This window comes from Lissotriton vulgaris, chromosome 4_1 (genome assembly GCF_964263255.1).
Source record: "Lissotriton vulgaris chromosome 4_1, aLisVul1.2, whole genome shotgun sequence".
NCBI lineage: Eukaryota > Metazoa > Chordata > Amphibia > Caudata > Salamandridae > Lissotriton > Lissotriton vulgaris.
The window spans coordinates 1,750,477,626-1,750,502,084 of record NC_141691.1 but is presented as its reverse complement, the minus strand read 5'-3'; the positions used below and the strand labels follow the sequence as shown (position 1 = coordinate 1,750,502,084).

At 47.6% G+C, this 24,459-nt stretch overlaps 1 protein-coding gene across 1 annotated transcript in view; it reads left to right on the top strand.

The window, feature by feature from the left end:
• The window catches only part of RGS22 (regulator of G protein signaling 22), a 1,820,811-nt gene that overhangs the window by 212,080 nt on the left and 1,584,272 nt on the right, over positions 1-24,459 (top strand). Inside the window, exon 5 of the mRNA XM_086966055.1 lies at positions 9,328-9,413. Coding sequence (XP_086822181.1) covers positions 9,328-9,413 — 86 coding nt within the window. The remainder of the gene's footprint in view (positions 1-9,327; positions 9,414-24,459) is intronic.

The following is a 24,459-nucleotide window of genomic DNA, read 5'->3' as shown; positions in this document are numbered from 1 at the left end:
ACCACCTTTTCGATTGGCCTTCTTGATTCTTCTTTTTCTGGGAAACCTGACCCCCCCCCCCCGTCTTTGGGTTGTTGGGGACCTGTCGAAGACTTCTGGTCATTTTGTTCCCCTTTCGAATCTTTACCCTTCTGGTCTGCTTTCTTCTGACCACCCTGGTTCTGGCCCTGGTTTTGCTTAACCCTTGTTCTGACCCATCTGTCTGCCTTCTTTCCCAATTCTTGGGGAGAGGTCAGATCCGAGTCGACAAGGTGCTGATGCAACAACTGGTTCTGACAATTGTTTAAAATCTGTTCTCGCATGATCTAATTATACAATCCTGTGTAATCAGTAACCTTACTGCCCAGCAACCAGACCTCCAAAGCCTTTGTGGCACAATCAACGAAATCAGACCAATCCTGAGACTGAGTTTTCTGGGTATCCCTGAACAGCATAAATAACAACAGAGCCTGTAAGTCAAATGGTGCTGAGGTGTGACCATTAACACTGGTGTGATTGCACGGAAGTGAACCTAACTAAAGACTATCAACAGTAGCTGATTAAGTCCTATCAGCCCACCCAATGGCGGAGCCTCATCATGTAGGACTCCAATACCAAGGTAAGTATGCAATCGCCCAGTTGTAATTTAGCGATGCATTACTCAACCGTGGTAAGGTCACCACCGTTGTTAGACTTGAGGGGGAGACTGATATGTGCAGTGCAGGAAAATAAAGTGATGTGTGTTAAAATGGCTATCGAGGCAAACAAAGACCTTTAATGACGTTTGCCTAGACGTCAGATTAAAAAATAGTGAAAAAACAGTGTGAAAAAATCACTGTTTGACTTGCTTGGTAGAAAACTAAGTAAGATATAAGAGGGCCAACATGTTTCTGCCTTAAATGTGAAGGATCACTGGCATTCGTCAGGGCCGAATTAATATCTGCTACTGCAAGACACTATAATATGTGTTAAAACTAAGGAAATGTACAAAAAAGTGAACAAAACGGAACCATCCTACCACATCTTGTCAGTGTTGTTGTGGTGATGCGATAGATCTTTCCTGTGGAAGTACAAGAAGAACAAAAAAGAAAGAACAATGTGGACATTGCATTTTGACATTGCTCAAAAGTTAAATCTACACCAACCATACTATAGTGGGATGATGTATCGTGCAAAACCAGTGAAGACTCTCAAACCTCAGACTGGACCATCACTCATTGGTAATAGTCACATACAAGGTGCATTATGACACGTCACCCAGTGATTAAAATAATGTACACAGTTTTAACACTTACCCAGCAGTGTGTGGGAAGTGGACCTCACCTCACCCGGCAACTGCTCGGACGAATAAGGCACCGCTCTGAACATACAAAGACAATATCTCAAAAGATGCATGTCTCTGGGGTATATACTCCCTATATTTCATAAAACCCACTTGCTTTCTCAACTGTCTGTCACGTGTTCCCACCCGGTGTCCAGGTGGCCACGTATAACGAATATTGCATCTAAACCTCCAGTGTAATCAAGAAGATGCTCATTGGATTTGTATTAAAACAACTACTATTTTATCAACTAAACTAGTGAGTAATGGTGTTGATTACTACTGTTTAGAACCAGTGGGGAGATATCCCCATTTCCTAAAGTCCATCTCAACAGCAGAGCAAAGGATTAAAGTTAAGCTGTTCAAAACTTAATGGAGGGGAGTCCTTCTGTTCTTATCTATTGACTAGGTGTAGGAATCAACCACTGAACTCCCTAGGTCCATCCTGGTAATGTAACCCTGTCCCTGCTTACCTGTCCGTCGGTACCTTGAGGCTGAAAACGAGCCGAAGGGGAGGCACCGAACGAACGGTCTTGCGTCTATTTATAGCACTGATCTATCTCTAATGAGGCTCAGCTGAGTATCAATAGTACGCGCTGCATTTGCGCGATACACTGCTTACTACATCCTCGCGCATGTGCACATTAAGATAAACAACTAGCGCGCATGCGCGAACACAAGTACGCCTGCTCGAGCGCACCGCGCATGCGCGTTAGTACAGCACTGACAAAATCCGTCCCGGCACAGCGCGAGACACTGCTAACATGCAGTTATCTAGCGCTTGCGTGTTGTAGCCTCAATCTGGCTCTATTATTAAATGTTAAAAGGCAAAGGGAACGCAATTGTATTGCAAATAACACCGCGATTTATTAATTAACTTATAGGACAGGACCCTTGCAAAGAAATCTGATTAAGCAATGTAATGAGTGAAAAGTATAAAGTCCCATAAGTTAATCGCCTCGCCCAGAGAGCGTGAAGTGAGCGCTATTTTTCCGAAAGTCAGCAATAACAAATTATACATCTGAGGAATTAAAAAGGTCCTGGGCCAACTGCGAAGGAGGCCTTAACCCCTACAGTGGATATACATTCCTAGTGGATGTAGATTGATGATGGATATGCGATAAGGGTGTCAGTTATGAGAGACAAAGATAGACAAGTGGACTGTGTTTAACTTGAGAACCTGAAGGCGGTCAACAAGGGGCCTGGTGTCGCATCACACCAAAACTGACTCGTTGTAACCACCAAAAGTACACATGGCAAGTGGTCCACCAAAATTACACATAGCAAGGGGTCCAATCAGATTGATAGCCAAGGAATATTGTCATTCAAGCCATAGACATCAGATTGTAATCTGTGGATCCACCGTTGCTCCTTCACAAAAAGAAAGTGGGAGACATTGGTGATGTGTGGTGGGATATATGGCTGTTCCAACACTAACCATAACATATCCTCAGGTTTGTGTTTCGCTTCCAAAAAGTGATTTGTGAGGCCTGTGGATTGCTTCCTACATCGGATCGTGCTTTTATGTTCGCTGATGCGAGACTTGATCATCCTCGTTGTGTGGCCCACATACTGTTTTTTGCATGGGCAGATGATCAAATAAATTAGTTTTTCGGATTTGCAATTAGTGTGTTTTGTCAGCTTCCAAGGTCTATTGGTGCCGATATCCACTGTTAAGGTTTTGCGTGTCTGTGGACAGGCAGCACAATTCCCGCAGGGGTAATGGCCTTGAACTGGATTGCTGTTCCAGATGGTATTGATAGTCTGTCTCATCTCTTTGCGTGGTCTGGTGTGCACCAGATTATCCCGAATAGAGGGTCCTCTTCTGAATGCAAACAGAGGGCGAGGTATTGTACCTGCTGCTGTATTTAATATCTTCCAATGTTTTAGTATGGTTTTCTTCACCTGGTTGGAAGATGTGGTGAAAGTTTGGACCATAGTCATCTGTTCACTTATGGTCTCAGGCCTCTTGTGTTGCAAAAGTGCTTCTCGATTGTTGTGGAAGGCTCTCTTACGCGCACGGCGTATTAAATGATCCGGATAATGTCGATCTTTCAGATTGAGCGCTAGTTCCTTCGCATGTTGTTCATATAGAACAGCAACCTGTACTGCTCAGTGGTTAGGCCGAACCCATCAATCAGTGTGTTCTTCAGGACCTGGTAATTGTTAGCGTCCTCTACTCTAGTAGTGAGGAGCTTATCTCTACCTTTACCTTCAAAGGAGAGCCACAAGATAGCTGCCCACAGACTCTGGGGGATGCACTGCACAGTGCAGGCCCGCTCCAAAGCAGTAATCCATTTGTGGATGTCGTCCCCTTGCTTAAAGGGGGGCACTATCTTATTCAGGTGCTTAGTGTCTAAACTCCTGGGTTCCCGTGGGGGAATGCTGCCACCAGTGGGAATCGTCCCACTCAATTCTTGCTCTCGAGCAAAGGCGAGTCTTTCTTTGGCTAGGGCAAGTTCTTCCCTCTCGATCCGCAGATTGACTTCCCGCTCCTTCGTTTCGTACACTCTCCTCTGAGGGGACGTCATCCCTGTTCGAGCAGAGCCTCGAGAGCCATTGGTTCGAACGGATCTATTAGAGCCTCTCGACAGAGACCTAACTCGTCCGTTCCCAATGTTAAGCTGGCCCGAGAGAGGCACCAGGGGTCTCCTAGTACCATTCTCGTGCCGGCTTAAGTTGTCCTGTGTTAGCTGACTAACTATTACTGGACCTTTGTCTGCCTCGTCCCCAGATGTCTCCGGCTCCTCGTCCTCCTCTTCATCGTCTGCGGAGGGATGGATAAGGTCAGGGTCACCTGTGGTTCCCTCGAGGGGGGGGCATATCCACTTCTGGATGAGAAGGGTCGGTGTTACCCGCCCTCCTTGCATCATAAGTCTCCAAGAGACCAATCAGAAACGGAATGGTAGGGTTTGCACCCTGTTTTAACTTCCGAGATGTACAGATCTGTCGCATCTCTTGGAAGCTAAGTGCAGCATATCTGGAGGTGACCTGTGGAAGGTCGACTGACACAAGGGGAGACTCAGAGTTTCCTCCTTTGTCTGCTTCTAGTGTGGTGTAAGTGATGCACCTACCTACACTACATGTTTACCTACTGATCCCTTGCTAAGAGTTGTAGCCAAGGTGTGCTAAGCCTTGCGGAGCTACAACAGCTGGTTCAGTAGAACTCAGAGTATTCTAAGCTAAGTTATATGTACCTGGAGTACTTTTGCGATCTTTCACAAGATATTCTTAGGATACGCGTGGTAAAACAACAGCAAGCTCAAATCCCAACCGCTGCTCACCAATGTGAGAAGTTGGCCCGATATGCAGTGTTCACTATTCTAGTGACCACTATGCATCGGTCCAAACGACCCTTATGGTGATTGGTTGTAAGTCAACCTTAGACCAGCTATCCTAGTAGCGTGGATACGAGCAGTCTTCGGGCTAAACTCTAGAGGGCGTGTTAAGCCAGCTGTTATACCATCACATACCCCTTAAACACCAAGTGAAAGGACACCACACAAGTGTTATGAAAATAAACAGTATATTTATTAGAATCACAACATCCCTGTACTCTTTATGAGGACAGGGTACTAAGCACAGAACAAAACTCTTAGGAAAATACTTCAAGTGCACAATCAATACAAGTGCCCGAGGGCACGGAAAGTTTAGTGGTCTCGGGCGGACCCGATAAGGCAAGTCGGGAGCGAGGGACTCAGGACCCTTAAGTAAGGAGGCTATGCGGGCACCGAAATGCCGGAGTTACCTAGCCACAAGGGCTGCGGCTGCACAAGTCTTACAGGCGTCGGGGGTCTTCGCTGACGAGCCAGGAGCCGGAAGGAAGGAGTTGCTGGCCGGCGACCAGTGAAGAATAGTTCGTAGAGATCCAAGCCTGGATCAGAGATCGATGATACCTGAAAGCAGAGGGGACCAAGTTCGTACTACTAGCCAGTAGTCATAGGGTACCAGGAAGGCACCGGATGGTCATCACCTCGACTAGGTGAGTGGGCGACGCTAGGCTCGGCAGTCTCACGGACCAGGAGGCGTTGTCGGCGACCAGGATGGAGGTGCGAGCTGTCCCACGAAGGTTGATGCTGTCGGCGTCGCTGGGCCCAGGATTGGGGCAACAAGCCTTGGCAGATTTCAGGGCCACGTGGTGGGCCTAAAATGGCGTCTTGGGTGGACCAGGAGGGTCCGGGGTGCTCCTCTCGGAAAAGGGAGCAAGGGCCGGTCTGGAGCAACCAGACCAGCAGCGTTGGTTGTCGGATGTCGTCAAGGAGATCACAAGCCAGCGGCTAGTGATCGGACAACGTGCTGAGCGGCGAGCAGAAGGGCCCCACGCAGATCGTGGAGATGCTGGGAGGCTGCACTTCGGTGCTGGAGCGGCTCAGGATCGGGGCTTCTCGGACCCCAGAGCACTCACCAGAGGATTCCTTCGGTGGTCGTGCTGGATTAAGAAAGCGTGCAGGTTTTGATGATGGCCGGTCCCTCGAGGTCTCGTCGCACCCACAGATCTCAGCTGAGCTGACGATGTGGGTAGAGGTCAGAGGTGCCAGGGAAGCCGGTTCTCGTCGAGCTGGGCCGTCGGATTCCTGAGGAAGGACTTGCAGCAAACCGCAGAGTTCTTAGATGGTGCCTGCGGATGCAGGGTGACTACTCCTTAGCCACAAGGGAGAAATCTTGAGAAGAGTCTCGAATGTCCTTTCGTAGAAAGTAGTTCTTGATTCAAAGATGATCTAATTTGGAAGGGTCCCCGCTCCGGCCTTTATCCTAAAGAAAGGGGTGGGTACATGACTAGGTCCTCCCCTAGGGGTGGGACCAGGAAGGGGGGTAGTTACACCCCTCTCCCCCTGCTGGACTTTCCCCAGGTCAGGGGCTGCGCTGCGCGCCCCTGGAACTGGTTCTAGCCGGCAGATGCGTAGTGAGCACCGGGGTGCCACTCCGCAGTCACCTTCTTGCAAAGCCCTACCTACCCAGAATACACAAACCCTGTCTGGGACGGTGCGAACACCGCCCCTGGCAGGAAACCCTTTGTCCAAGCTCTCCTCGCTGGAAGGACTCCCAGCAGCAGGAGGTCAGACTCGTGTCTGTGGTGGCAGCGTCCATTTTGTGGAGCTGAGGCTTCAGTTAACTTTAACCGGGGTTCACAGTTACGTACATGTCGTGTCCCTCTAGAAGGGCGGAATGCTAACCTCGTCGCCAGAATTGGTGAGGGGGCAGCATCCCGATTCGTATGACACCTTACTCGACATGTCTTGATAACGCGATACCGAAGTTACCGATATGATATGCGTTATCATGGAACAGCCATTGGGTCTTGGTTCCGCCAGCTGCAACCGGGCTCGGCTCGTGCCAGAGCCCAATTCACACGATTCCACGCACTCTGCCTTCAGGATTGTCAAGGCCTGCTATAGGAGTGACTGATAGGAACTCGGGTGTCCATTTTTAAAGTTAGATATAGGGATACTATACCTACAGCAACGGGCGAGTACGCTACGTTGCCCCAGCTGTCGTGCAGCCAGTTGTGTCAGATTTAGATGGCCATCCAGGGGTGGCATAATACATGCTTCAGCCCCGGGTAGGCCCTGGGTGCACCGATGCCCTGAGTTACAGGGTCTGACAGGGTGGCCCAGTTCCAATTGGGTAATGCACCTAGGGTACACACAGCAATTTAGCGAGAGAACAGCTAGGCTGTGGGTCTGATTGGCAGGCCCACAGCCCGAGAAAGTCGTAAACCAGTGAAACAAAAGCAAAAAGTCCGGGTGATCATAGGATTGCAGACCCTACTCTCCTACAGCCTGCCAGCAACTTCTTCTTTCAGGCTCCATAGACTACAACGAGGATTCCCGACGTCTTTTGAACCCTATGCAGCCGCAGCCCCTGGGCTAGGTAACCCGAGCATTTCGGTGCTCCAACGCAGGTTCACTATCCAAGTGTCCAGATCCTTTTTCGTTTTTAAGTCTACCTAGTCGGATTCGTCCGAAAACAGTAACTTTAGAAATACTAGCCTCCATAGACTTTGTCCCGCATCCCGCGTGAGAGTGCACACTCTGCACCCGATCTCCCTAGGCCTCCTGCTCCTAACCTTGGGGTTCAGTAGTGTAGTCCTAGCGATCCTGAAGCCTCTGGATCTTGTTACTTACCTGCTAGTATTTCGCATTCCACTTTTAGTGTATATGGTTTTTCGTGCCCCTCGGGCATTTGTGTAAATTGTGCAACTTGAAGTATTTTCGTAAGAGTTTTGTATTGTGCTTAGCTCCCTGACTCATAAAGAGTTCAGGGTAGACTTGTTATGAATAAATATCCTTTATTTTCATAACAACTTGTGTGGTGTCCTTTCACTTGGTGTTCAAGGGGTAAATGTGATGGTAAAACAGCTGGCTTAACACGCCCTCTAGAGTTTAGCCTAAAGACTGCTTTTGTCCACGCTACTAGGATAGCTGGTCTATAAGGTTGACTTACAACCAATCATCAATAAGGGTCGTTTGGTATGATACACAGTGATCACTAGAATAGTGAGCACTATATATCAGGCCAACTTCTCACAAGAGTTGACTGGTATTTCTCTCTTTCCATCATTCTGCTCCAGGATACCAGACTCTTTAGCGTGGATCTGGAAGATGCGGTGACACCATGTTAATCCAGTTGGACTCCAGGCCTCATTTATGCTTTATCCTTAACTCTTATTCAGAAAATCATGTGGAGAATCAGTAGAGGGGAAACCCAAGTTATCCTGATAGTCCCTCTCTGACTGATGGTGGGTTTTTCCTCAACCTACTCCTCTGTGTGTATCCTCTTGCCCTCCTCCACCTGCAGCTGATGGTCTGGATGGGAATAGCTCTGGCTTCAGAGGCTGGGTCCTTCTGGAAATGCTTCCAGGGCTGTGCATCAACCTTTCCACTTTCTGTCCCCACTCTCAAAATGTGTGCACTCCACTCAAGATCTTTTTGTTCCTGGTGCAAGGGATTAGACCAGGGGTCTCCAAACCGGTCCTGGAGGGCCGGATCCATGCCAGATTTTTTGGATATCCCCATTGAGATACATGTAGTTATTTTAAAAATCTGACATGGATCCGGCCCTCCAGGACCGGTTTGGGGACCCCTGGATTAGACCTTCTACTCTGCCTGCAGTTATCTCAGAGTTTCACATTTTCACCTGGAGGGCAATGTTTTGGATTTCTAAGATATGAGCTCGACTTTATGCCATGAGAGCTTTCAAGAAACCATGCAGTTGGCACGGAACTCTTGAGCAATATTCCACCTACCTCCTCGGTGGCTCCTACCTCCTTGATGGCTCCTACTTGTCTTCCTCAGAGGGTAGGTCCCTAGGTATTTTGTGATCTTTCTCTGTTGCTAAGGGGCAAGGTAGAGGAGCAAAATGGCAATGCAGAGAATGCTCACCAGTGATCTTCATCCTGCTTATTCCTACTGTTCATCGTAGATTTATTTCCTTCCCTTTCACCCTTCAACTCTTGGTCTATGCTTGAGTAATGGATATAAAAGATGAACCGGGAAGATGTCTTTATCATGGTCTCATCCTGGAGAGGGGCAGACATTCCAACATGTTTCTGGTTATTTAGGTTAGACAAACAAAGTGTCTGTCTGAGACAGACTTCCTCACAATTAAAGGCTGTGACAAATAAGAGCCAGTTAATAATAATGATAGAGTGAAACTAGATGCATGAAAAACCAATGTGACTACAATGGAAACCAATATCCTTTACTTGGTATTGCTGTTTATTAGGTTACACCTATGCTATTGGATGGGGATTAGCCGTATTATGCAAGGCTGAGACCATATGCACATATTGTGTCTTTGATTCAGGGCAGGCTGCAATGGCGAATGTTTGCTGTGTCATTTTGCAGAGGGAAAGAGATCAGCCAAGTAACAGACTAGGTGATCTACACTTTTGCTGACCTGTCATGTGATTTTGATTCAGCATGTCACAGAGCAGTTTGTAATACATCATTCAGCATGCACAGGCAAGCACATTTTGTAGTTTTAGACACTCATGCTCTCTCTGATGATAGACTTTCTTTTTATAGTGCCTAAACCGAGAACAAGGAGTACAGTGGATCATGAAGGAAAGACTCCCATCATTCCTGAAAAGTGACTGCTACTTTGAGTATAGGTACAATAGTAACTTATTTTATCTTTTGAAATTGTTCTGTATCATTGAATTTCACTTTCCTACCTGCATTTGATTTAAAATATACATTTAATGGATATCTTGTACTATAATCTATGCACTCACTATAATTTGCAATGAGCAACATATAATGGTAATATTTTATATACAGTGTTTATATACCCATATTCCTTATGCTCAGGAAATGTATTAATTGTACTTTTTTATTGTAATTGATGGCTTTGATTCAATGTAAGAAGTACTTCAAATTTGAAAACGTGTTTCTCTAATGCCAGTAAACAATTGTATTAAGTGTACTGTAACACAAAACCCCAAAAGTCTATCTGAGGTTGGAAACTAGAGGTGTGAGGCCTCAAGGGCGGGCCAGCCTCCAACACAGTTCTTTTTACACCAGGTCACCTGAGCTAACTGTGGGAGAGCCCTCTGAGAACTCTAGCTGGGCTGCTTCACGGTTTTTATTTACTAGTTTTTTACAGTCTGAGGATACCCAGTTAACTTTTGTGTGTGCCAAAAAGCTGCGAGACACATACCGACCAGGTGTCATGCTTCAACATTGGACAATCCCACGTTCTCAAAAACCCGTGTTTGATGTAGAGGGGCATGCACCTTGGAGTCAAGGAGGCACTTTCTAAGCTCTTATGGAGCTAGGGATCCACTAAAGAGGTTACAAACCAGTGTGGTAAACCAGTATGGATTTTACTTTGCAGACTACCACTTGTTTATAAAACTGGGCATGAAGTGTAGGTGAATTAGTACTCCAACACCACTAATGTGTCGACATGTTTCTACCAAGCCGGTTCCTAAGAGTTCACTTCATTCATCAAGACATGAACAGGATCCTATTAAAGTATACACCTCTTGCATACCCCTTTCATTCCAGAAAAAAACAATACTTGCACATTTTGTTGCTCTCCAGTCCTTTGGTCACCCAAACTAAGGGTCAATTGAGCCCGATGGAGGAAGGCCCCAGGAACCCCTGTAGTCACACTTACACCAAGGTGCTTTCCCCTCAGTTCGCCTAGTGTTCACAGCTGTTACACCCGATGATTTGTGAAAAGTATTCAGTGAACGTCCAACGTCCAACGTCCAACCTACCCAATTTACTTATGAAGGACATTTTATATTGGCTTTTAGTAATTTTTCTGTAAGATTAGGATTATTGATGTTTTTTAATATTGCAAAGAACAGATGATTCATGTTGAAATCATTTTACTATTTTGAATATCACTTTCTGATGGATACATCTGCCAGTGGATTCATCAACTTGTGAGTATCCCCCTGCGTCAGCAACATTCGAAAAATTATTTTGTAGTTCGCCGACGTGGACGACGTCACAGGAGCACGACATCGCGCGCAGCTCCACTGACGTCACCGACACCATAATAGGCCCACGCCGGCATGATGACATCAGTTCCCTTTTTTCCGCGTCAACGGTTTCGAGGGATCTTCTGTTGCGTTGATAGTAACTTTGTTGCTATTGTAGGTTTTCTGTATCTTTCCGGTGTCACTGTCTTCTGTCGTGATGTCGTCTAAGAAGACTGGTTTTAAGCCGTTTGGTGAATGCGGAAAAATGATGTCCATCACAGATATATGGTGCCTGAGTTCAGATCACGACGTCCAAGGTTGTCGATCCTGTTTGAAAATGAATCCGAAGGCTCTCCGTGAATGTGAGGCGAAACTCCTGGTTGCCAAATTAAAAGGAAAAGGGGCCAAGAAGTGTTCGAGATCGAGGAGCTCGAAGTCGAGCTCCCAGTCGAGGTCCCGGTCGAGGTCGGCTTCGAAGTCGACTTCGGGACATGCTTCCAGGTCATCGAAGAAAAAACATAAGAAGAGGAAGCATGGATCAAGGCACCATTTGGCAAAGGAGTCGGATTCGAGGGCGAAGTCGTCTGGTCGACGACATCGTAAGGACATGGTATCTCCTTCTCCAGAGCGGAATCCAAAAGGTGAGGCCTTACCGTTGGAGTCACCGGAGCATTCACCGACTCTGGTATCGAATCCTTCTCCGGCTCCATCTCTGTCTTCAGAACATGAAGAGGAAGAGGAGGTTCCTGTTCCTAAGGGCTCGTCGACTCCGGTTCACCAACCCGAGGAACAAGAGGAGTCGATTCCGGTGCACCCTGCCCAGTAGCAGCCGGTGGGTTCGTATCCTCCTTTTCCGGGTCTAGGACAGGATCCTTTGCATTTTTTAAACACCATGTATAGTGTTTATGCGAGAGCCATGTACCCCTCTGGAGCACCGACTGGTCCCATAGGTCCGTTGGCATACAATTTGGGAGTTCCCCAAGCTTATGCTCCAGCACCTTTCATGCCGTTCATGCCGGCGCCGACTCTGCCTTTGCATCTGTCTGCGCCGCCGAGGTGATCGACGCCGGTTACGGCTTCACCGGCTCCGGACTGACCTCGAGATCTTCCAACTCGAAGTTCGACGCCGGCTCCGCATTCGACGCCGGCTCCGGCCCCTTCGGAGTCGATTCTGGGTTTGCAATGCACCATGGTGAAAGTGAAGTACCTGCAATTAATACACATGTGGTCAATGAAATCCCAGCTGGTGTCTCTGAACAACAACATGGTGGATATTAAGGACAGCATCAGAGAGTTGACCAACACAGTGGCGACGGGCGGAGGGCCATAGGGCAAATGCAGATAACCTCAGGGACGTGACATGCCATCAGAGATCTCTGTAACACCATGTAGAGAGAGCATACCCAACATTGCAGACAACATCACCACTTATGGGGCCGTTTGCCTGGTTACACCAGGGCAATCAACTGTCTGAGCAGTGCCACAGCTGTCCTGTCCAGACACACTGTGGCCATCCAGGTGGAAATGGCCCACTGCAATTCTGACGTGGCCAGGGGGATTAGTGCAGGACACCAATGTTGTCGAACAGTTACAGACAGCTACAATACTGGGACAGGTGAACTGGGTGCTGGGGACCGTGAGGTCTCCAACCTCTGCAGCATTACTGCTCCAGTGACTGAAACCAGATAATGGAGTGCGAGGCAAGGTACAGCATCTGAGGCCTCATCAAGAGAGCGCGTGTACACAATGACCGGTCCATTGCTGTGCATGTTCGTCCAAAGTAGATAGGGATTGGACCCTGGCATGCCAATAGGTGAGGTAACCTGTTGCATGTGGTACTCAGTGCTGACTGTTGTGCGTGTTTTATTTGAAATCTAGTAATGTACTACATATTCTCACACATGTATCATGATAACACATGTGTGCATACAGTTTACCTGAGATTAAGGTAAATAAAACACAGTATCATTTTAGTCATGAAGTGCATTGTCTCATCATTACTCACCCTAAAAATAATTATTTGTGTTTTCCGCACGACATTGTCTGCCCTCTTCTGCCCTTGATCTGTCTCGAGGTTGCCGTGCCCTACGTGACCCATCCCCCTCATCTGTGTCTGGATCTGATAGGTTCAATGGTATGCCTCTGAAAGTCGAAATTTTGTTCAACATGGTACAAGTGGCCACAATTTTACAGCTTATCTTGAGGCCTGTACTACAGTGCACTTCTACTTTTATGTAGGTAGTGGAAAGTACTCTTCAGTAATCCGAAGGTTCTCTCGTTGCGTGTAGTTTTGTGCGTGGAATTGTACCGCTGCTCTCTTGGAGTCTTTGGATTTAGGTATGGGGAGCATGAAGGAGCGCACAGCATATGTGCTGTCACATGCATGGGAAAAGACAATAGATTACTCACTGTAATGTGTCACCATATCCAGAGAGTCTGCAGGACTGTTACATGCATTTACCTAGCAGGTATATTTCTTCAAATTCACCCCCAAGGAGACGTGTATGTATACCTCTGCGTGTAAAGATGAACAAATCATGCTTACTATCTAACTATTTTGCCACTATGTCTGTAATTATGTGTGAAGCAAACACAAGGAGATGATGAAGGAGCGCTGAAACTTTTCAGACACTCACCCCCAGTCAATCAATCAATCAATCTAAGATACTTTATTCGGTATAAAACAATATCATAAAAAGTACAATGTTAAAAGAACATCTCAAACATTTTTAAAAACCACACTAAAAATCTATATACAGGCAGTGCAGGAAATGTAATTGATTCATCTCAAGAATCATCTCAGAGAGCTGGTATAAAATATCCTAGGTTAAAATGGTTCATCCGAAAATGGGTAAAATATTGCATTGGAAAATTACAGAATCAAGACACAGGTGAATAATTCATATGTACCCGAGTGATACCCTCCCTTTCTCTGAATGACAGATGTTAAAGACAAATACATTTATCCATCCCCTCTACTGGTTCTAAGTTTCATCGCCAATCTTAGGAAGTTTAATGTACACAAAAGCGTTGAGAGCTCTGCAGACAATTTCAAAAACAGTAGGGCCACCTTTGCTTGTTTAAACATAGCATTTCTTAAAATACCTTTTAAAAATAATCACCTGGGGTAAGTGTAGAAAGGGCATAATAAAACAAAGTGAAGTGTGTCCTGCGGAGACCATCGGTCGCAGCCGCATGGACCCTTCGTCTCTGGTTGCATAGTGTACCCTGCCGGAACTGCCAGAATGTGGTAGAACAAGTTTAGCCTGAAACGGGTCATAAGAAATCTGTCCTGTGGGTTATAAATATGGGACAGATAAGGTTCCAGGCCCAGACACGACTTTATTAGGTGGTGAGTTCTCACCGTTAACTTGGTCAGCTCTCTATCTTCCCTGTTTGATGTAACTCTATTTAAAAATTCTGTCTTAATGGGGCCCTTGTCCGGGATAACAATTTTGTTGAATGGGTAAAATATTCAGCATGACCCAACGCAGTCAGGTTCTCCCTGACATATTTAAGCCAGGGAACATTACGACCCTGGTCCCGGGCCATGCAATTCAATATTATCTGCTTACTTCGCGCTGCCTCCGGATTTGTCCATATTTTGATCCAGCATGCAAGGGGTTTCCATTGCAGCCTGTCACTAATATGAACAAGGCCCAGTTCCTCGTGAAAAATGTAAGAAGGTGTGCTCTGGGGGACTTTCAATACCCATCTCAAATATTTATTTTCTTCTGTTTGTAGCTTATGTGGGTCTGTGAAGCCCCAAACCTCGCTACCATATAGGACTTTAGCACAACTTACAGAACTATACAGATTCAGTATTTTCTCCGGGGACCAACGGCCTAGCCTTTTTGCAAAATTCATGGTTGCCCCTGTAGAGCTAATTAATGTGTTACATTTCTGGTCTACAAGGGCTTTAAAACTAAGGCGGCTATCAAATAGGATCCCCAGGTATGAAAATGCCTTGACCTTTTCCAGTCCATTCCAGTGATTCTTTTAGATCTCTCCGCGGCCTTTGATACAATATCTCATCAGAGGCTAGCGGAGAGACTAAGTGAGTGTGGTATCAGTGGCACTGCCCTACAGTGGCTGAGAAACCTCCTAAAGGATAGATGGCAAACCATCATGCTTGGCCCTTTTGTTTCCAAAAAGAAGTTCCTACAGGATAAGGGGGTCCCACAGGGCTCATGTCTCAGCCCCACCCCGTTTAGTATTTATTTAGCTCCCCTGGCCAAGTTGATTCAATCCTTCGGCTTTGAGATTATCTCTTACGCTGACGATACGCAGCTACTATTCCCAATCGGTAAAAACATAATTGAAGAGAAACAACGTTTTATGGATGGTATGCTGGCGATCGCAAATTGGATGAGGGAGCAATGCCTACAACTCAACCCAGGGAAAACAGAGTTAATGTTGTTAGGGAAGTCTGCAGTCCTTTGGACTCCAGACTGGTGACCACTCCAACTGGGCTCAGCACCAACACCTTCTACCTCAGTAAAAAGCCTGGGAATCCAACTGGATGCCAAACTAGACATGAAGGAAAATGTGAAAAACATTGCAGGATCATGCTATTACAATCTACGCCTATTACGCAAAATTATTCCCTATCTACCTCTGGAGCACCGTAGAACTGTAGTACAGGCAATGATAGGAAGCAGGCTGGATTATGGTAATGCCCTACTGGCAGAGGTATGAATCACCACCCTATCAAAGCTGCAAGTAATACAGAACACCGCGGCCAGAATGGTCCTGAATTGCCCCCCTGGAACCCCTTCCCTCTCCTTGCTCAGACAACTGCACTGGCTGCTAATCCAAAAATGTGCCATGTTCAAGATCTGTTGCCTGTCTTTCAAGGCTTTAAGAGGTGAAGGTCCAGCATATCTTAGGGACAAACTTTTCAAGCACACAAGCGAGTGCAACCTAAGATCAAATGCTCTAGTCCTCCTGAACATTCCCCGGATACGGCTAACCCGCACAGGCGGTAGAGCATTCTCATTCGTAGCACCAAAATACTGGAACTCCCTCCCAGTGACGCTGCGAAAATGCCCAACTTACCTAACCCCTAGGAAACAATTAAAAACTTGGTTGTTTTGAACCTTCCTAACCACAGGATATCCCCCCCTTTCTGGTGAGCACTGAGATGCCCCTGGGTGAGTCATGCACGATAAAAGAGTCATAACATAACATAACATAACATGAGTGCCTATTGTATACTTGGTTTTCCTAGTTTGTGCTTTTCCTATCTCCATAACATAAGATTTAGTAAGGTTTGGTGACAGATCTAAACTGTCCATAAAACGTACAAAGCCATCGATAAAGGACTGAAGTCCGCGCGCATTACGAGCCAGAAGCACTGCGTCATCCGCGTACAGTAACATGGGAATCCCTCTCCTACCTATCTGTGGGCCGTCCACCTCTAATGCTACCAGCGCCTGAGCTAGGCCATTTATATATAAAGTAAATGGAAGGTAGCCAGGATACACCCCTGCCTCACTCCCCTTGAACATGGAAAGCGATTGGTGACATTTCCCTCCGCATCATATCTAACCTGGGCAGAGGTGTTCTGGTACAATGCTCTTAGTATGTTTACCAGTCCTGGATCGACTCCCACAGCCCCCAATAGTTCGCACAGTTTCTTCTGGTTCACTCGGTCGAATGCTGCTGTCAGATCCATGAAAGCCAAGTACACTGTCCCATCACTGGCCACAGTGTACTTGGCTGCCGGGAGATATAAATTGAGGCATTGATCTGTGGTAGAACGACCATACCTAACCCCATACTGGGTATAAGTGATAATATCGTTTTCTTCCGCCCAGTCCATTAATCTGTCAAGAATCGCCATACCTAAGACTTTCATAGTCACATCAATGAGTGAAATAGACCGGTAGCACTGTGGGCTATTTCTATTACCTTTTTTAAATATGGGGACTATTATGGCCATAGACCAGGACGTTGGCATCATTGTCTCCACTGCAGTGTTTATTACCCTGGTGAATATAGGCGCCCAGAGTCCTTTCTGGCTCAGGAGAAGGTCTGGGGCCCGGCGCCTTATTTCGTGTCAGCCCCTCGATCCCTGCCTTTATCTCTCCCAAGGAGAAGATTATCTGTAATGGGCTCGCACTTTCTGATTCTGCTATGATCAGATCAGCAGTACTGCCATGATTGTAAAGGCCCTGGTAATGCTTAAGCCAGGTTTCTGGCAGAATGTGACAGCCAGCTCGGGTTTGTTTACGTCCTAAAAACACGGTTCATTAATAACTTTTCAGAAGGCGGTCGAATCCTTTGATTCGGCCGCTTCTCTCAGGTTCTCCCAGGCCTGATTCTGTAAAGCGATCTTACTGCGTTTCAGTGTCTTTCTATACCTCGCCCTACAGCTTGACAGCTTCATCCTATCTTTAGGTATGGATTTTAGGGCTAACTTCAGTTCCCTCAGAGTGAGGGTGCATTCGTGATCGAACCACCCGGGGGTGTTAAGATCCTTATTCATCTTGTTACTTCTAAGCAGGCCATCAATTTGTTGGGCGACACCCTCAAATGCTTTGAGCGGATCTGCCCCCTCCACTTCTAAATCCAGACACTTCCAAACATTGGATTCATCCTGTGCCAGTAAGGTTCTGTAAAATGCTTTGCTTTCAATGTTAACCCATCTTAATCTCCTACCCTGGTCTGTGGCTTTGATTAAACCACCGGCCACCCTTTGGGAGAGATGATTAATCAGATTTGGGTCTCTGATACACTAAGTCAGCGGGTTGTGATCACTAAAAATGCTGACCTCTATGTTAAAACTTATGATCCGACACTTTAACGTGTGGGTAACAAAAATAAAATCAATAATGGAGTCCTTTCCCCTGCCTTTAAAAGTTGGGTTAACTGTACTGTTTCCCTCCACTCCATTCAGATTCATGGTATGTGTTAGGGCCTGACTGCCCAAGACCTTGCTCAGCGCCCCTCCCTCCCTTGTGATTCAAGTGCCACCCTTCTACCATTGGACAGGTCAACCAATTTCCCCCGCAAATTTTTAGAAAAGGCACGGGTGACAATTGAAGTCCCCCCGCTAAAACTAGCTGAGTTCTTGTTGCCCCTTGCTCTTCTATTCCTGCCAGCCGGGCCCCCAATTCGTTTAAACATAAAAGGGGTTGTCCTACGGTAATGGCATTATAGAAGTTAACAAGGGTTAAATTAACCCCTCCCATGCTCGTGACGGAACCGTTCCGTCACGAGCCTCGGGTGGGCTGTGCTGGTGACGGAACGGTTCCGTCACGGCCCCCGTGTCGCGCCTGCGCGGCGCGAATTCTGCGCCTGCGCTAACGTTGTCTAGCATGGGCGGGGCAGTGACGGAACCGTTCCGTCACAAGCACAGCTCACCCGCGTGCCATGACGGAGCGGTTCCGTCACAAGCACGGGACCGCTGTGCGGCCCCCCTACCCCCTTAGCACTGCGGCGGAATAGCCGCCGCAGTGAAGGGGTTAAAGCCCTTGTTGCGGTACGTGATTCCCAACATGCAGTCCGAAGCCCATCCCAATTCGTCCCAACTAGCTTGTAGTCTAAGGTCGACATAAATAGTCAAACCACCTTTTGCTCGCCCCGAGGCTGACTTACGCGCTGGGACAAAAAAAACCATCTTATATCCTTCTAAGGCCTGGTCATTGCTATGTACCTCTTGTAGGAAAATTACATGGTATTTCTTTATATAAGTTAGCCAGTTATGATTTTTAATTTTCGATGACAGACCTGACAAATTCTAGGAGGTTATTTTAATCTCTCCCAGTGTTTGGCTACCTAAATTATTGATTGTGGGGCAAATATACATTCTGGGAGGTTCACCCACATTTCTCATTCGGCCCCTCCCACCAGGCACTTTGTTACTCACATTAGGGCTGGGATGGTCTATCAGTGTAATGCCTAACCTTTCTGGTTCTACAGGTTGGGGCAGCCCCTCCCCTGTGGCGCCATTCTCGGGTGACGACCTCCGTATCAGTCAGTCTATTTCGTTTAGGGCTGAGGCACTATGAAGAGGTGCATATCGGTTAGATAGTGGGACTGTCCAGCCCTCCCATTGTGGTACAACTAGGGTCCGCCTGTGGTCACATTGCGTATTCACGCGTGCTGTGTCTCTATAGAAAAAGCCCAAGGGGAGCAGTTGTATACTGGACCCACCCTCACCTTGGAATGGACCCCTGCGTTGGTTGTGAAGAAGATCTCTTACTAGCTCTGAATGTCTTAGATTTAATATCACGCAGTCGCCAGAAAAACTCTTCCTACTGCTTCCAATCCAGGCCACCCTCCTTGCCATCAAAATATGCCTGTGGTGTGTGATTTTAAAGCCTGTGTTTTTGACCAACCAGTGAGCTGTCTTGTTAATAAGAGTACGCAGGGTTTCTTCCCTATCGTCCCCACAGGTTGGAACCCCTACTAGGACCATTGTATAGGGGCATGAAGCTGGTGGAAGATCCAAAATCGGCAGGTCCCGAGTGCTCTGCATAGGGTCTGCCGCATTAGCTCTATTTCATTATCTGTTGCCCCTCTTCCCTTGGGGTGCTTGTGGTCTGTAACCGGGTAAGGCTTATCGATGGGCCCAGTGCTACTTGTACCTTGGTTGGTCCCATTAGTGGTTCCCACCAAAGGACCTTTATTGGTAGCCTCACTGACTCCATCAGGCTGCCCATAGGCCTGATCGTCCTTGCTCATGGCTGACTTTGTTTGTGGTGCAGCCTCTGATCCCCCCTCCCCTGATCCTACGGGTCTGGAGGACACATCACTGCCCTGAGCACATAGCAAGGAAAGTTTTTCCTCCATCACCTTAATTTTCTCGAACACAGGCCCCAAGTGGGTAATTAAAAGTGATTCCAGCTTAGATCATAATGAATTTTCCACTCCCTGTTCAGCCTCCATCTTTCCGCAGTTTTGACACTGTAAGCTGTCTGTGTGTCCCGCTGGAGCTTTGGCCCTGCTCGTCTTTGCCACACCCATCTGCTTTGGCTTGGGTCTCGGCGGCCCCCTCCCTCCATCCACCCCTTCCCCCGATCTAGTATTCCGCATCCTAATGTCAGTGGAAGGCGAAGCCGACTGTGGGATACCTGCGGCGCTTTTGTGGCTCTTTTTGATCGTGTAACCATCTCACCGCCCTTCCGAGCTGTAATTCCTACACCTGATTTAGCCCTGGGTACTGCCAGCTCTACTTCCCCTTTTTCTGGCCCATCAGCCACTGGTGGAATTGGGTCGGAGTACCCCTCTGCCTCTTCAATGATTATCTGAGACTGATCTGGGTCAGTGATGGACGAGTCAGTAGGATGAGTGGGTGAGCCAGCCTCCTGTGCAGTATGGGATGCATGAACTTGGGCTCTAGTACTATTGCTGGGATTTTGTTTTAGCTGACCTTGGGGAATGCCTTAGTATGGAGATTTACACCTTGCTATTAAACCCAAAGACGATCGCTTGTGGCCTAAAATTGTGTCTAGCGATAATCTCTTTTCTGTAAGCTGAATCTCATGGACTAGCAGCGATTCTGCTCTGGTAAGGAAAGCGTTGAGAGTCCCCTTTACTCCGCTCCCTACCCCAGCGGTGTCACCTTCCACTTGCTCATACTGATAGGTATTTGAAATCAAATACAATCGTGAATATACTTTGTGACTTAAATTATTCTAATAATACACACAGTAATGAGGGACTAAATGCTGGGGTAAAATCTGCAAGAGCAATGCCACAGGTTCAACTGCTAATCTGTTATATTCTGACTCAGTGCCACGAAGTGTCTTGCTGCCTTAACAACGTCCAACAGCCCTCCTGGCTCTTAGTCCTACAGTGCAGGGCAAATGAACGGTATATACAGACCAGTCCGCGTGTGACCTCTCAGAGTCTTCCAATCCAACCGTGAGAAGATGCCCCGGCTGTAAACTCAAGGGGGGTGGCCCAGCCCGGCCTTTGACGGGCACGGACGGGCCCGCCCTTGACCCAGGCTTTGCCCGGGCAGGTCCCGGCACGCCCACGCGCATCCTGCACTGCGGGAGCCCTGTCCCGCATAAGAGCGCCTCCTGGCTCGCTTGCGTGGCGTTGGGGGCGTTTCCCCGGTCGGGCCACTAGGGACTCTGGGTGTTGTAGTCCCTTGCGGCAAAGAGCAGTGACAGGAGTGACTCTCCCGGCGGTGGACAGCGTGGATGCAGCGTCTCCGTGACACAGGAAGGCGTAGGCGTCCAGATCAAGCCTCCGTCAAATTAGCGGTGAGTAGAAAGTTCCAAGGACTCCCACGCTGCGGGAGCCCTGTCCCGCTTAAGAGCGCATCCTGGCGCGGTTGCGTGGCATTGGGGGTGTTTCTCCGGTCGGGCCTTTCGGGACTCTGGGTGTTGTTGTCCCTTGCGGCAAAGAGCAGTGGCAGGAGTGACTCTCCCGGCGGTGGGCGGCGTGGATGCAGCGTCTCCATGACACAGGAAGGCATAGGCGCCCAGATCAAGCCTCCATCAAATTAGCGGTGAGTAGAAAGTTCCAAGGACTCCCCAGTCACAGATCAGGGTTAAATCCATCATCATTCTTTAGCTCAATTCAACACCTCTGTTCAGACCCAGCTATATGCAAATCAGTCTTGACCCTGTGCCTGATGGGAACAGTCCAGACCAAACTGCCAAGCCAGGTCTTCCCTGATCCGGAAACAAGCATCCTGGGACCGGTTTCTGGGTAACACCCTTCATCAGCCAGACTAGCTTGAATCCAGTAGCAAAGTGGGCAAGGGACCCACGTCTGGGCATACCCTGCCAACTTAGGGCGATCAAAGCAAACACAAGGAGATGATGGACGGAGCGCTGAAACTTTCAGACACTCACACCCAGTCACAGATCTGGGTTAAATCCATCATCATTCTTTAGCTCACTTCGCCACCTTAGTTCAGACCCATCTATATGCAAATCAGTCTTGAACCTATGCCTCAAGGGAACAGTCCAGACCGAACTGCCAAGCCAGGTCTTCCCTGAACCGGAAACAAGCATCCTGGGACCGGTTTCTGGGTAGCACCCTTCATCAGCCAGGCTAGCTTGAATCCAGTAGCAAAGTGGGCTAGGGACCCACGTCTGGGCATACCCTGCCAACTTAGGGCGATCAAAGCAAACACAAGGAGAGGATGGACGGAGCGCTGAAACTTTCAGACACTCACACCCAGTCACAGATCTGGGTTAAATCCATCATCATTCTTTAGCTCACTTCGCCACCTTAGTTCAGACCCATCTATATGCAAATCAGTCTTGAACCTGTGCCTCAAGGGAACAGTCCAGACTGAACTGCCAAGCCAGGTCTTCCCTGAACCGGAAACAAACATCCTGGGACTGGTTTCTGGGAAACACCCTTCATCAGCCAGGCTAGCTTGAATCCAGTAGCAAAGTGGGCAAGAGACCCAAGTTCAAGTTCATGTTCAAAAGACCTTTATTCGAATTTCATAAAATTCATAAAAGTACCACAGCAATTCATTTACATTTATACATGATTTCAAACATTTTATGATTAAAAAATATCATAGTTTGAAGTTTAAGTCAATTCAGCTCCATTAGGACTAATTTCAGGGATTTTCCATTGTTTTGCGCAAGAGACCCACGTCTGGGCATACCCTGCCAACCTAATGTGAACAAAGCAAACACAAGGAGATGATGGACGGAGCGCTGCAACTTTTCAGACACTCACCCCCAGTCACAGATCTAGGTTAAATCCGTCATCATTCTTTAGCTCACTTCGGCACCTCAGTTCAGGGTTCAAACTGGAATGGCATGGTGAGCAAAAAAACGATGGATTTAGGCCTAGATCTCTGTACTGGGGTTAATGTATGACATTGTTCTGCATTCTGTCCATCAATTGTTGTTTTTGCATTTGTCACCTCGAGTGGGATGGGTATGACAGACGTGGGTCCCGTGCTCTCGATGCCACTGGAGTCAAGCTATCCTGGCTGATATGGGGTGAAATGCAAAAATCTGTCCTACGATGCTTGTTTCCAGTCCAGGGAGGGCCTGGCCTGGCAGTTCGGGCTGGACTGTTCCCATTGGGCTCAGGATCAAGACTGATTTGCATATGGTTGGGTTAAAACTGGAATGGCATGGTCAGCAAAAAAACGATAGATTTAGGAACAGACCTGTGCACTGGGGTGAATGCATGACATTGTTCTGCATTCTGTCCATCAATTGTTGTTTTTGCATTTGTCACCTCAAGTGGGACGGTATGCCCAGATGTGGGTCCCGTCCTCTCCATGCCACTGGAGTCAAGCTATCCTGGATGATGAGGGGTGAAACCCCCGAAACCGGTCCTAGGATGCTTGTTTCCAGTCCAGGGAGGACCTGGCCTGGCAGTTTGGGCTGGACTGTTCCCATTGGGCACAGGATCAAGACTGATTTGCATATGGTTGGGTTCATACTGTAATGGCGTGGTGAGCAAAAGAACGATGGATTTAAGCCCAGATCTCTGTACTGGGGTGAATGCATGACATTGTTCTGCATTCTGTCCATCAATTGTTGTTTTGCATTTGTCAACTCGAGTGGGACGGTGTGCCCAGACTTGGGTCCCATACTCTCCATGCCACTGGAGTCAAGCTGTCTTGGCCGATGAGGGGTGAAACCCCGAAACCGGTCCTAGGATGCTTGTTTCCAGTCCAGGGAGTACCTGATCTGGCAGTTAGGGCTGGACTGTTCCTATTGGGCACAGGATCAAGACTGATTTGCTTATGGCTCGGTTCAAACTGGAATGGTATGGTGAGCAAAAAAAACGATCGATTTAGGCCCAGATCTCTGTACTGGAGTGAATGTATGACATTGTTCTGCATTCTGGCCATCAATTGTTTTTGCATTTGTCACCTTGAGTGGGACGGGTATGCCCAGATGTGGGTCCTGTGCGCTCCATGCCACTGGAGTCAAGCTATCCTGGCTGATGAGGGGTGAAACCCTGAAACTGGTCCTAGTATGCTTGCTCCAGTCCAGGGAGGACCTGGCCTGGCAGTTCGGGCTGGACTGTTCCCAGCACAGGATCAAGACTGATTTGCATATGGCTGGGTTCACACTGGAATGGCATGGTGAGCAAATAAATGATTGATTAGTTCTGCATTCTTTTCATCAATTGTTGTTTTTGCATTTGTCACCTCGTTGTGATTGTGTCAGGAATTGCATATGACTTGTTTGTTCAGTGAATAATAGGATGTCCTGTTCCTGTAAACGTACTTATTGACTGAGTGGGGACATATAGCTACATGCGTTCCATCAATGCACCCAATGACATGGGGCAATTGGGGTACCTGGTAAAAATTTAGTTGTCTGCAATTCCTGTGGTGTTGTGGAAAATCTGATGTACTGGTGTATCCTCTGCAACATAGCGCCCAGGAATGCACTGAAAAAGTGCAACAGAGCACCTTGGGAGACCCTTCCTGCTGCTGCAGTTACCCTCTAGTAGCTCTCTGAAGCTAAGAGGTGCAGTGAACATAGGGCCTACACATGTATGGGAGCGGCATTGGTCTTGCGAGTCTGACGCTGCAGTTTTGGATACAGTTCAGTTATTAGGACTAAGATTATGGCTGAATTTAAACAATATTTATCATAGATATCATCCTCTGTCTGTCTAAGCAGTGTGATGTGCATTCTGAAAATGCGCTCTTGTCTCCTCCTCCTTTTCTGTGATGCTGCTTGAATCTTCATTCTTCTTGCTATGTCGTAGAGCGCTGCAATTGCAAATCATTTTAGGCCCACTGGGCTTCCTTAAATAGCTT